At 51.5% G+C, this 13,288-nt stretch overlaps 1 protein-coding gene across 1 annotated transcript in view; it reads right to left on the bottom strand.

The window, feature by feature from the left end:
• The window catches only part of BRD4 (bromodomain containing 4), a 40,445-nt gene that overhangs the window by 7,729 nt on the left and 19,428 nt on the right, over positions 1 to 13,288 (bottom strand). The window contains exons 13-15 of the mRNA XM_061443278.1: positions 5,588 to 5,640; positions 4,611 to 5,040; positions 1,477 to 2,025 (exon numbers count right to left, since the gene is read on the bottom strand). Of these exons, the coding sequence (XP_061299262.1) occupies positions 1,477 to 2,025; positions 4,611 to 5,040; positions 5,588 to 5,640 (1,032 nt within the window). The remainder of the gene's footprint in view (positions 1 to 1,476; positions 2,026 to 4,610; positions 5,041 to 5,587; positions 5,641 to 13,288) is intronic.

Genomic DNA, 13,288 nt, shown 5'->3' with positions numbered 1-13,288 from the left:
GGATCTAAGGAGGAAATTCTTTCCTGTGAGGGTGCTGAGGCACTGGAATGGGTTGCCCAGGGAGGTTGTGAATGCTCCATCCCTGGCAGTGTTCAAGACCAGGTTGGACGAGGCCTTGGGTGCCATGGTTTAGTGTGAGGTGTCCCTGCCTACGGCAGGGGGGTTAGAACTGGATGATCTTAAGGTCCTTTCCAACCTGAACTATTCTATGATTCTATGATCCTTGAGGTGCTCAACATGAGATCCTTGTTCCTCAAAACCTTGAGATCCTTGAGATGCTCAACATGAGGACGCTGAGATCCTCAAAATGAGGATGTTGAGATGCTCAAAATGAGGACGTTGAGATGCTCAACATGAGAACATTGAGATGCTCAACATGAGATAATAGAGATACTCAAAATGAGAACCTTGAGATGCTCAACATGAGATCCTTGAGATGCTCAACATAAGAACCTCGAGATGCTCAAAATGAGAACCTTGGGATGCTCAAAATGAGATCCCTGGGATGCTCAAAATGAGGTCCCTGAGATGGTCAAAATGAGAACGTTGAGATGCTCAAACTGAGATCCTTGAGATGCTCAACATGAGATCCTTGAGATGCTCAACATGAGATCCTTGTTCCTCAAAACCTTGAGATCCTTGAGATGCTCAACATGAGAATCTCGAGATGCTCAAAATGAGATCCTTGGGATGCTCAAAATGAGAACTTCGAGATGCTCAACATGAGAACTTCGAGATGCTCAACATGAGAACGCTGAGATGCTCAACATGAGAACGCTGAGATGCTCAACATGAGAACCTCGAGATGCTCAACATGAGAATGCTGAGATGCTCAACATGAGAACCTCAAGATGCTCAACATGAGAACCTCAAGATGCTCAACATGAGAACCTCAAGATGCTCAACATGAGAACCTCAAGATGCTCAACATGAGAACCTCAAGATGCTCAACATGAGACCCTTGTTCCTCAAAACCTTGAGATCCTTGAGATGCTCAACATGAGATCCTTGAGATGCTCAACATAAGAACCTTGAGATACTCAACATGAGAACCTTGAGATGTCTAACATGAGAACGTTGAGATGCTCAACATAAGAACCTCGAGATACTCAACATGAGATCCTCGAGATGCTCAACATGAGAACCTCGAGATGTTCAAAATGGGATTCCTGAGATTCTTGTTCCTCAAGCCCTTGACATCCTCAAAACGAGACCCTCAGGATCCTCTCCTTGAGCCCCTCCCAACCCAGAGCTCCAGTTCCTCAAGGCTCTGAGCCCTTCCACCTCCTCCACCACCTGCGAGCCCCAGCTCCAAACCTTCGCTGGCAAGAGGCCTCACCGGGCCCCTCCACCCCATCGGGGCTTCCCCCCAACACAGCACCCCCATGTCCCCCAGCCGGCGCTCAGCAGCCGCCCAGCGCCCACCCCACCACCTCCTACCCCTTCTTCAGTGCACCGGGGCCGCTGCCCGCTCACCGGTCGCGTAGGGATCGGGCTTATGGTGCCGCGGCGACGGGTGGTGCTGGATGACCTGCTGCGGCTTGGCCGGCGGCGGCGGCGGCGGCTGCGGCGCCGGGTGCTGCTGCTGCTGTTGCTGCTGCTGCGGCGGCGGCGCCTGGCCTTGGGGGAGGTGGGATGGGAAAGGCATGGGCTGCATGTGCATGGGCCGAGGCGGCGGTTGATGCTGCAGCTGCTGCACGGCGGGGTGAGCCGGGGGCTGCAGCGGCGGCTGCGGTTGCGACTGGACCTTCACTGAAGGGAGAAGAGGAGTCTGAGGCTGCACCTTCTGCAGCTGCTGAAGGTAGAGCTGCATCTGGCTGGTGCTCAGAGGCAGGCTGTGGTGCGGCGGCGGAGGCTCTTCGTCCTCCAGCAGGACCTGGGGCGGCTGGGGCAGCGGCGGCTGGGGGAGAAGGGGCTGCTGGCTGATGGCGGGGGACACGGCCGGCGGGCGCGAGGGCTTCGGCGGCAGCGCCGCGGCGCGGTTGCTGGGCCTCGAGGGCTGCTGAGGCAGAGCGTTGTGCAAAGCTGGGGACGAAGGGACAGCGTTAGGACACGGGTGGGGATGCTCTAGGGCCAGGCTGGGGAACAGAAGGATCCTTAAAGGGGAGACCTTAGAGCAGCTCCAGTGCCTGAAGGGGCTCCAGGCAACCTGGAGAGGGGCTTGGGATGAGGAGGAACAGCTTCCAATGGGAAGAGTTAGATGGGATGCTGGGATGAAGCTCTTCCCTGGAGAGTGGTGTGACATGGGGATGGGTTGAATGGAGGTTTGGATGACCCATCCTTGGCGTTAAGAAGGATCCTTAAGGGGGGACCTTAGAGCAGCTCCAGTGCCTGAAGGGGCTCCAGGCAACCTGGAGAGGGGCTTGGGATGAGGAGGAACAGCTTCCAATGGGAAGAGTTAGATGGGATGTTGGGATGAAGGTCTTCCCTGGGAGGGTGGTGGGACACGGGGATGGGTTGAATGGAGGTTTGGATGACCCATCCTTGGCCTTAAGAAGGATCCTTAAGGGGGGACCTTAGAGCAGCTCCAGTGCCTGAAGGGGCTCCAGGCAACCTGGAGAGGGGCTTGGGATGAGGAGGAACAGCTTCCAATGGGAAGAGTTAGATGGGATGCTGGGATGAAGCTCTTCCCTGGAGAGTGGTGTGACATGGGGATGGGTTGAATGGAGGTTTGGATGACCCATCCTTGGCCTTAAGAAGGATCCTTAAGGGGGGACCTTAGAGCAGCTCCAGTGCCTGAAGGGGCTCCAGGCAACCTGGAGAGGGGCTTGGGATGAGGAGGAACAGCTTCCAATGGGAAGAGTTAGATGGGATGTTGGGATGAAGGTCTTCCCTGGGAGGGTGGTGGGACACAGGGAGGGGTTGAATGGAGGTTTGGATGACCCATCCTTGGCCTTAAGAAGGATCCTTAAGGGGGGACCTTAGAGCAGCTCCAGTGCCTGAAGGGGCTCCAGGCAACCTGGAGAGGGGCTTGGGATGAGGAGGAACAGCTTCCAATGGGAAGAGTTAGATGGGATGCTGGGATGAAGCTCTTCCCTGGAGAGTGGTGTGACATGGGGATGGGTTGAATGGAGGTTTGGATGACCCATCCTTGGCCTTAAGAAGGATCCTTAAGGAGGGACCTTAGAGCAGCTCCAGTGCCTGAAGGGGCTCCAGGCAACCTGGAGAGGGGCTTGGGATGAGGAGGAACAGCTTCCAATGGGAAGAGTTAGATGGGATGTTGGGATGAAGGTCTTCCCTGGGAGGGTGGTGGGACACGGGGATGGGTTGAATGGAGGTTTGGATGACCCATCCTTGGCCTTAAGAAGGATCCTTAAGGGGGGACCTTAGAGCAGCTCCAGTGCCTGAAGGGGCTCCAGGCAACCTGGAGAGGGGCTTGGGATGAGGAGGAACAGCTTCCAATGGGAAGAGTTAGATGGGATGCTGGGATGAAGCTCTTCCCTGGAGAGTGGTGTGACATGGGGATGGGTTGAATGGAGGTTTGGATGACCCATCCTTGGCCTTAAGAAGGATCCTTAAGGGGGGACCTTAGAGCAGCTCCAGTGCCTGAAGGGGCTCCAGGCAACCTGGAGAGGGGCTTGGGATGAGGAGGAACAGCTTCCAATGGGAAGAGTTAGATGGGATGTTGGGATGAAGGTCTTCCCTGGGAGGGTGGTGGGACACAGGGAGGGGTTGAATGGAGGTTTGGATGACCCATCCTTGGCCTTAAGAAGGATCCTTAAGGGGGGACCTTAGAGCAGCTCCAGTGCCTGAAGGGGCTCCAGGCAACCTGGAGAGGGGCTTGGGATGAGGAAGAACAGCTTCCAATGGGAAGAGTTAGATGGGATGTTGGGATGAAGGTCTTCCCTGGGAGGGTGGTGGGACACGGGGATGGGTTGAATGGAGGTTTGGATGACCCATCCTTGGCCTTAAGAAGGGACCTTAGAGCAGCTCCAGTGCCTGAAGGGGCTCCAGGCAACCTGGAGAGGGGCTTGGGATGAGGAGGAACAGCTTCCAATGGGAAGAGTTAGATGGGATGTTGGGATGAAGGTCTTCCCTGGGAGGGTGGTGGGACACGGGGATGGGTTGAATGGAGGTTTGGATGACCCATCCTTGGCCTTAAGAAGGATCCTTAAGGGGGGACCTTAGAGCAGCTCCAGTGCCTGAAGGGGCTCCAGGCAACCTGGAGAGGGGCTTGGGATGAGGGATGTGATGAGGAAGAACAGCTTCCAATGGGAAGAGTTAGATGGGATGCTGGGATGAAGGTGTGACACTGGGATGGGCTGAATGGAGAAGGTTTGGATGACCCATCCTTGGCAGTGCTCAAGGCCAGGTTGGAGCAAGCTGCTCTATGGAAGGTGTCCCTGCCCATAACACGGGGTTGTAACCGGATGGTCCTTTCCAACCCAAACAAGTTGGGGATACTATAACAGCACCACGGTGGGGAGAACCTCCAACTGCCCAACCCATCGCTCCTCCATCCCAATCACCCTCCAGGAGGAATTAACCCCCACCCAGCGCCATCCTCTTCCTCCCATCTCCAACACGGTCATCCCAAGGAGGAACACAACCCCCCCCCCCCCGCTCCCAACGCCATCCTCTTCCTCCCACGCTGAGGACCAGAGGCTCACCTGGAGGAGACACCACAGCATGCTGGTTGAGGTGGGGAGGAGTGCTGTGCTCGGGCGGCTGGGGCAGATGAGGCGGCATCTCCGGCTGCGGGAGATGCAGGATGGGCTGGGTGAAATGCGTCATGGTGTCGAACATGGTCCCCGGCAGCGGGTGCTCCAGGACGGGGACCTGGGCAGGGACGAAGGGCGGCGGAGGAGAAGACTTCATTGGTGGTGGAGGAGCTTGTGGAGGGACCGGTGGTGCCGGGGGGGGCGGCGGCGGCGGTTGCTGCTGCTGCTGCTGCTGCGGCGGCAGCGGTTGCGGTGGCAGCGGCTGCGGTGGAGGTGGAGGAGGAGGAGGAGGAGGAGGAGGAGGCTGCTGCGGTGGAGCCTGCGGCTGCTGCGGCGGGGGCTGCTGCTGCTGCACCGGTTGGTGGTGGTGATGGTGATGCTATAGGAGGGAAGGAAACCGCCGGTGAGAGGCCACAGCACCAAAACCTTCCCCGGGGGGGGTGGAAGGGACCGTAAGGATCATCCAGGTCCAACCCCCTGCCATGGGCAGGGACACCTTCCGCTAGAGCAGCCTGCTCCAGGTCCCATCCAGCCTGGCCTCGGACACTGCCAGGGATGGGGCAGCCAAATCTCCATCCCTCACCCTCACAGGGAAGAGCTTCTTCCCAACACCCAATCCCAGCCTTCCAATCTTCCCCTACCCAACCTCAATCTCTGTCAGCTTAAAGTCATTCCCCCTTTGTCCTCTCCCTGTATCCCTTGTCCAAAGCCCCTCTCCAGCTTTCCTGCTGGACCTTCCTGGTGTCCTTCCAACCTGGGGTGGCCTGGGCCAGCTTCCAAGCCAACCAACCACAAGCCTCTTTGGCTGAACAAGGGAATGGCATCAACCCATCGAGCGGGTCGGTGATGGTCCCACCAGCGGTCCCCACCTCCCTGGTGACTCCATCCCACCTCCAGCACCACGAGGAGGCCGCCCTGGCTCGTACCTTCTTCTGCTCTCGCCCCGAATGCCCTTTCTTCTTCAATTTGGGTGCCATCTCTGCCAAAGAGAAGGGAACAGAGGAGACGCGTTAGTACCGCAGCCCCATCGCCCATCGCCCCGTCCACACGCAGTGGCCAAAGACCCCACGGCCAAGGATGCAGCTATTCCAGGAACTCCCAAAGGGAAGGGAAGGAATAAGGAGCTATGGCATACCCCTGCCATGCAAACAGCACTTTTCCATCCTCTTTTTCACCTAAATATAGGTTTAGGACTGGAGGCTTCCCATGGGATCATCTCTCCCACCTCCTCCCCATCCCAGATACTCTTCAAGCCTCACCATTGACAACAACCAGTTGGAGTTTGGGGCCAGGGTGGGGTTTTCCCAGGATTCCCTCCTCCAACCATGCCAAAACCCCAAGGAATTAACCAGCAGCCATTGCCCAAACTCCCTTTTCCAGCTCATAAATCCCTCAGGATGGGCTTTTTTTCCTTGGATGTGCCGAGAAAACCCTCACAGCAATGGTTTGGAAGGGAGAAAAAGGTCTTAATCCTCAGGGATCATCTCCCACATGGGATTAGCCCTGAAATCCCTCCAGGAATTCCATGAATTCACTGTATACTGAATGGATTGAGTTTCTTCCTTCTAAGGCAGCATCAGGAATTTGGTTTCCTGGTGGGAAAGCCTTTTTGAGCCCAGAGTGGAGGATTCCCAATGTTACAGCCCGGATCCAGTGGATCCGTGGATGAAGGAAGAGCAGGAGAAGGGGAAGAGGGAGGTCACAGGGGATGCCAGAATCCAGGAATGCTGCGAAGACTCAGATGGGGAGTAAAATCCCACCGTGTGCTGGGAAGAGGCGGGATTCCTGGGAGCATCCCGGTGATGGGTTGGGTTGGTCCTGGATTTGGATGGGCATTGGGTGTCCGTTGAAGCAAACGGGTGCTCGTGGATCCAGATGGGTATCCAGGGATCAAGATGAGTGTCCATGTCTCTGGGTGGGGAGCCACAGATCCAGATGGGATGTCCATGGCTCCAGATGGGTGTCCATAGATTGGGATGGCATCCATGGCTTCAAACGGTGACGATGGATCTGGATGGATGTCCACAGGTCCTGGGAGCAACCCATGGCTCCGGATGGGCATCCATGGTTCCAGATGGATGCTGGGTGGAAAACCCCTTCCCAAAAAAAGACCAAGACCCAACTTCCACCAGGAACATCCTTGAGGACTTCACTGCTCTTCACTGATGCCACAGAAGCAGCAAGGGCAAGAAGCGGAGCCAAGTTTGTCCTCCAGATGCTCCCTATGGATAAACCCCATCTGGATGCAGCTAGTGGGGAGTGGAACCCCCTGTTTCCATCTTGTCCCATTCAATTGGGATGAAAGTGGCTCATGGGATGGGGAGGAAAGCCCCAAAATGAGGAGAAAAGCTTTGGACGAAGGCAGGATCAGGAGAGATGGATGCTCTGGGAGACCCTTCAGCAAGATGAAGCCAATGAAGACCATGGATGGTCTGGTGCCACTGGGAAGATGCCATGAGCTTGGCCAAGGCAACCAAAGGATGAAGCTCCTTCCACCACCGAAGACAACTGTTGGGTTACAGGTGGTGTTACATGGCTCAACCACGGAGCAGGAACACCGGGAATAAGCCGCATCCCATCTCCCGACTCCGTTAAATCCCATCCATGGAGCAAAATATCTGGGATTCAAGGAAAAGGTCCTTTCTGTGACGTCATCAAGAGATGGGTTTAGAACAGAAAGGTCAACTCAGTGCAGGAGGCATCTCCTTGCTCTCCCCTAAATCCTCATGAGGGTTCCTTGTCATCACTTCCAGTTATTTGGGGGAATTCTGGTAAGAAATGGGGCAAGTGACTCGAGTTGAAAAGAAAAACCCAAAGAAAAGCCAATTTTGGGTCTAATTGGTTATAAAGATCATTTATTGATAGAAAAAGGGCCTCTTTAATGGTGGAAAATAGGGATATTCATTCACTTGGCTGTTGGAAACGAGAGCAGATTCACAGAGCCTCCATGAAGCCACCCAAAATCGAGATGCCATCGACCACGGTACTGCCAAAGAACAACTGGATCCTGTTAGTCTCCAAATCCCATTAAATACACCACAATCTGCCTGATCGGACCCAAATCTGCTTAGTTTCACCCCAAAATCCACTTGATGGGTGCTGCGCCCAAGCAAAGGATGCTCAGCCCGGAGCCAGTGGCAAACCAGGACCATGAGATGCCACAAGGCACTTGGGAGTCTTTCCCATTGGGAAGTGTTCTCGGGCTCAGACTAAAGGGATTTGGGGCTGTTTTGTCACTGCGATGGGCACGGTGGTGGCACCTCCATGCCTGCCCCATAACCACCCACCCGTGATGACTGAGGGTCCCCTAAGCCAAGCTTAACCAAGGGTGGGGGTTCCTGCCTGGACCTGCACCTAAACCAAGCCTAAACCATCTCTGTCCTCTCCCACCAAGCATCAAGGCTGGGACAAGACTTAAGTTAGGTCAAGGAGGGTCTTAGTCCTTAAGTGAATGCATCCAGCTCTCAAATGCAAAGGAGAATGGATCAAGGGTTAAACCCCACTGCATTAAAGCAGAGCATGGAGGATGCAGTGGGTAGATCAGTGCTAGGACTGAGCTTTACCAGCATCCCTCACCATGGGTACCAGCCTGTTAAACCTGGGTCCTGGGATTTAAACCTGGCTGTTGGGGAGTTCAACCTTCAAATTAAACCTGGGTGCCTGTAAGTTAGACTCGAATTGCTCTGGATTAAACCTGGGTGACTTTCGATTAAACCTGGGTACCTCTGGATTAAACCCCAAGAGTTCTGGTTTAAACCAAAAACCTGTGAATTAAACCCGGTTTCCTGCGATTTAACCTCAGTTCCATGCAAATTCTGGGTACCTGTGAATCAAAACTCAGGTACCTGTACATTAAACCCAGTTTGCTGTGATTTAAACCAAGTTCCATGCAAATTCTGGGTACCTGTGAATCAAAACTCGGGTGCCTGTACATTAAACCCAGTTTGCTGTGATTTAAACCCAGTTTCATGCAAATTCTGGGTACCTGTGAATCAAAACTCAGGTACCTGTACATTAAACCCAGGTTGCTGTGATTTAAACCCAGTTTTGTGCGATTTAAACCCAGTTTGCTGTGATTTAAACCCAGTTTCATGCAAATTCTGGGTACCTGGGAATCAGAACTCAAGTATCTGCACATTAAACCCAGTTTGCTGTGATTTAAACCCAAGTTTGCTGTGATTTAAACCAAGTTTGCTGTGATTTAAACAAAGTTTGCTGTGATTTAAACCAAGTTTGCTGTGATTTAAACCGTTTGCTGTGATTTAAACCAAGTTTGCTGTGATTTAAACCCAGCTTTGTGCAATTTAAACCCAGTTCCATGCAAACTCTGGGTACCTGTGAATCAAAACTCAGGTGCCTGTACATTAAACTGAGTTTGCTGAGATTTAAACCCAGTTTTGTGCGATTTAACCTCAGTTCCATGCAAATTCTGGGTACCTGTGAATCAAAACTCGGGTATCTGTACATTAAACCCAGTTTGCTGTGATTTAAACCCAGTTTGCTGTGATTTAAACCCAGTTCCATGCAAATTCTGGGTACCTGTGAATCAAAACTCGGGTGCCTGTACATTAAACCCAGTTTGCTGTGATTTAAACCCAGTTTCATGCAAATTCTGGGTACCTGCGAATCAAAACTCAGGTACCTGTACATTAAACCCAGGTTGCTGTGATTTAAACCCAGTTTTGTGCGATTTAAACCCAGTTTGCTGTGATTTAAACCCAGTTTCATGCAAATTCTGGGTACCTGGGAATCAGAACTCAAGTACCTGCACATTAAACCCAGTTTGCTGTGATTTAAACCCAAGTTTGCTGTGATTTAAACCAAGTTTGCTGTGATTTAAACAAAGTTTGCTGTGATTTAAACCGTTTGCTGTGATTTAAACCAAGTTTGCTGTGATTTAAACCCAGTTTTGTGCAATTTAAACCCAGTTCCATGCAAATTCTGGGTACCTGTGAATCAAAACTCAGGTGCCTGTACATTAAACTGAGTTTGCTGAGATTTAAACCCAGTTTTGTGCGATTTAACCTCAGTTCCATGCAAATTCTGGGTACCTGTGAATCAAAACTCGGGTATCTGTACATTAAACCCAGTTTGCTGTGATTTAAACCCAGTTTGCTGTGATTTAAACCCAGTTCCATGCAAATTCTGGGTACCTGTGAATCAGAACTCAGGTGCCTGCACATTAAACCCAGGTTGCTGTGATTTAAACCCAGTTTTATGCAAATTCTGGGTACCTGCGAACCAAACTCAGGTACCTGTACATTAAATCCAGGTTGCTGTGATAGAAACCCAGTTTCGTGCAATTTAAACCCAGTTTCATGCAAATTCTGGGTACCTGTGAATCAAAACTCAGGTACCTGCACATTAAACCAAGTTTGCTGTGATTTAAACCCAGTTTGCTGTGATTTAAACCCAGTTCCATGCAAATTCTGGGTACCTGTGAATCAGAACTCAGGTGCCTGCACATTAAACCCAGGTTGCTGTGATTTAAACCCAGTTTTATGCAAATTCTGGGTACCTGCGAACCAAACTCAGGTACCTGTACATTAAATCCAGGTTGCTGTGATAGAAACCCAGTTTCGTGCAATTTAAACCCAGTTCCATGCAAATTCTGGGTACCTGTGAATCAAAACTCAGGTGCCTGCACATTAAACCCAGGTTGCTGTGATTTAAACCCAAGTACTTCGGAATTCAACCCAGGTACCTCTGGACTTGAACCAAGAACCTCAGAAATCAGAACCTGGGCACCTCTGAATTAAACTTGGGTACTTTTGACTTAAAACCAGGCTCACTGAACCCAAACCCTTGCGATTTAAACCCAGAATTAAACCCAAGGGACCTTCAACTCTGAGACACCACCAAGTCCCAGCCTGTTGCTACTCCAGCCATAGGTCAATGCTTCTCTTAACACAGGACCAGCAACGCATTGCAACAGCACTGAAAAGACCTGCTGAAAGCAGCTTCCCAAGCCCAAACCTGGGTTTTCCAGCCAGCTCCAATCCCACTTCCTAAGCCTGCTTTGAACACAACCACATTGCTGCAGCTCTGAACAACCTGCAAAGCCTTTTCCTTCCCACAACTGGATAAAACCCACACAAAAAGCAGTTTTCCATTGGGAATCTCAGCAGGAAAGCAAAATGAGCCTCAGGTTTGAACTGCTGAGGTTTTCATTGCTGCTGTTAGGGCAGCTCTGTCATTTCTTCCCCGCAAATGGGTCTTTTGGGGGGCTTTGGGAAGCATCTCCCAAAGGATAGGGGGGGATTGAACCCTGCTCAGTGAGCTGTGAGGATGAACAGGCAGAGCCCAAGCCCCTTTGCCACAAAACGAGCCCAAATCTGGTCACTTCCCAAGAGGTTTTAAGCTGCCCCATGTGGCTAAATCCCAGCCCAGCCTAAGCAGTGATGCTGGAGGAAGCATCCCAGGTACTCAGGGAGCTCATTCCTGGCTCTTTGCAAGCAAAAAAAGTCCTCCCTAGGTGCTTCCAGGCTGGAATTTGGGATCATTTGCATCCTCTAATGCCTAATTACAAGCAGTTAAACCAGACTAACCCTTGCCATCGGCACCACTGGGCTCCCAGAGCTAAAGGCTCAGCCCCAGCACCACAAACGCAGTATTAGCATTAGCAGTTATGGCTTTGCCTCCCTTTGAAGCAGATTTGGGGCTAAACACTCCCCATTTCATACAATGAGAGGGTGGGATGGAGCCGTCGCGTGGGTTCAAGGGGGGACAACAGAAAGAACTCCCATTTCCAACGCTCTGGAGTGCACCAAGGCAACTTAAAGGAGAAGAGAAAGGAGCTGTAATTAAGTGCAATTAATCCCGGCTCCTGATTTCAGGGTGTCAGCCTCCGTTTAGAACAGCCCTAACCGCCCCTCTTGGCAAATCCAAGAGGAATTAGCACAGGGAATATTGGGAAGGAGCAAACCTGAAAGCAAATCCTCAGCTCAGTATTGTACAACAGCAAAAGCAATGGCCCTGGCCCACTCGGGGTCATCAAATCGCATCAGCTAAGCCAACGAGAGAATGCTCGGGGTCAAAAACGTGTCTTAAAGGGGTTTTAGAAGGTCTTAAAGCATCTTGAAATGGCTTAAAACACAGTCTTAAGGGATCTTAAAACATCTTAAAATGTCTTAACCTCTTAGAAGATCACTTTGGAAGGTCTTAAAGCATCTTGAAATGGCTTAAAACAGAGTCTTAAGGGATCTTAAAACATCTTACAATGTCTTAACCTCTTAGAAGATCACTTTAGAAGGTCTTAAAGCCTCTTAAAAGGTCTTAAACCACCTTAAGAGGTCTTAAACCATCTTAAAATCCCACTTAGAAGTGGCTCAACGGATCCATCGGATCTTCCTGAGGTCAGGGGTTTCAGCATGTGTTTTATCAAGCACAGGAGGAAAACCTCATTGAGACTGGGAATCAATTGAGTACAAGAGATTAATTCCCATAATTATCATCCAACCCAAAGCATTCCAGGTTGGATAGACTGAGCTTATCCGTGCTGGAGCAGAGCTTAAGCCTTTCCCAAGCACCGGTGCGGATAACATCAGTCTATGCTGGCCAACTCAATCCCAAGTACTCATATTTGGAATGGCAAACACTGGAAATACATGGGATTTGGGGAGAAGCAACTAAAAAGAGGACAAAACACCAATGCAAGAGCAACCTCTGGGCTCCTAAGCACCCAAAGAGCCAATATTTGGGGAGAAACACTCCAAAAAGAGCATTTTCCTCTCTATGGGAATGCAGGAGCAGGATTTTGCCTGGAGAAGATTCCAGGCTGATCCCATGTTTAGGGAGTGCTGCTCATTGAAATGAGAAGGGTTTGGCACTGCCACATCCCTAACATTCCCATCTTCCACCTCACATCCCTGCTGCTGTGCTCCAGAGGGATCCCTGAGATTGATCCCTAGAAACCCCAGTTGAGGATCTGGCTGCGGATCCATCATGGGCTTTGGGGGGAAAACAGAGGATTTTAGACCAAACCCCATTTGGGGATCACAGCAGGCAGGTTTAGTGGGTGGATTTTAACAGATGGGATCCATGGGATTAAGGCTCTGGATTTGGGATGAGTTGATGTTGGCCAATGTGACTGGTAAGGTGGGTCACGATGAACCCGTCACGCTGATTTTGGGTGATCCCATTGGGAGCTTGGGATAAACCAAGAGGAATGGGATAAAACTGGTTTTTAAGAGGATCAAGGTGGCGGGTTTGGCTTCTCCCCTCAAAGCCAGGGCAGATTCAGCACCAACCAATTCCAGTTTCTGATTGCCAAGAGCCGACCCTCAACATTCCATCACAACCTAAAACTTCCCTGGAGAAAGGAAAAGGCCATTTCCACTCAAAACACACCAAAATGGGTAAAACTGGTCGAAGATACCGACTTATCCCAGACAAACACATCCCTCAAAGGTGGAATACTGCTGGGAAGCACCGGCTCAAAGGCGAATCCCATCAATCCTGTTGAAATTTTGGGGTTTTTTGTTCATCCTGGGGGATTTCTGCCCCTTTCCCCAGTGCCTTTTGCCCTCTGCACCCAAGCAGGCAGGACAAGAAAACCCCATTACTTTCTGCCCCGCTCACCTCCTGCTTTGCCAACCCATAGGAGATGCAAAAGTTGCCTGAAACCT

Source organism: Pezoporus flaviventris, unplaced genomic scaffold, assembly GCF_033815535.1.
Source record: "Pezoporus flaviventris isolate CSIRO_AGI_PZ_B2104156 unplaced genomic scaffold, CSIRO_AGI_Pfla_v1 ptg000327l, whole genome shotgun sequence".
Taxonomy (NCBI): Eukaryota; Metazoa; Chordata; class Aves; order Psittaciformes; family Psittacidae; genus Pezoporus; species Pezoporus flaviventris.
The sequence above is the reverse complement of the archived record's forward strand: the minus strand, read 5'-3'. Positions and strand labels throughout refer to the sequence as shown.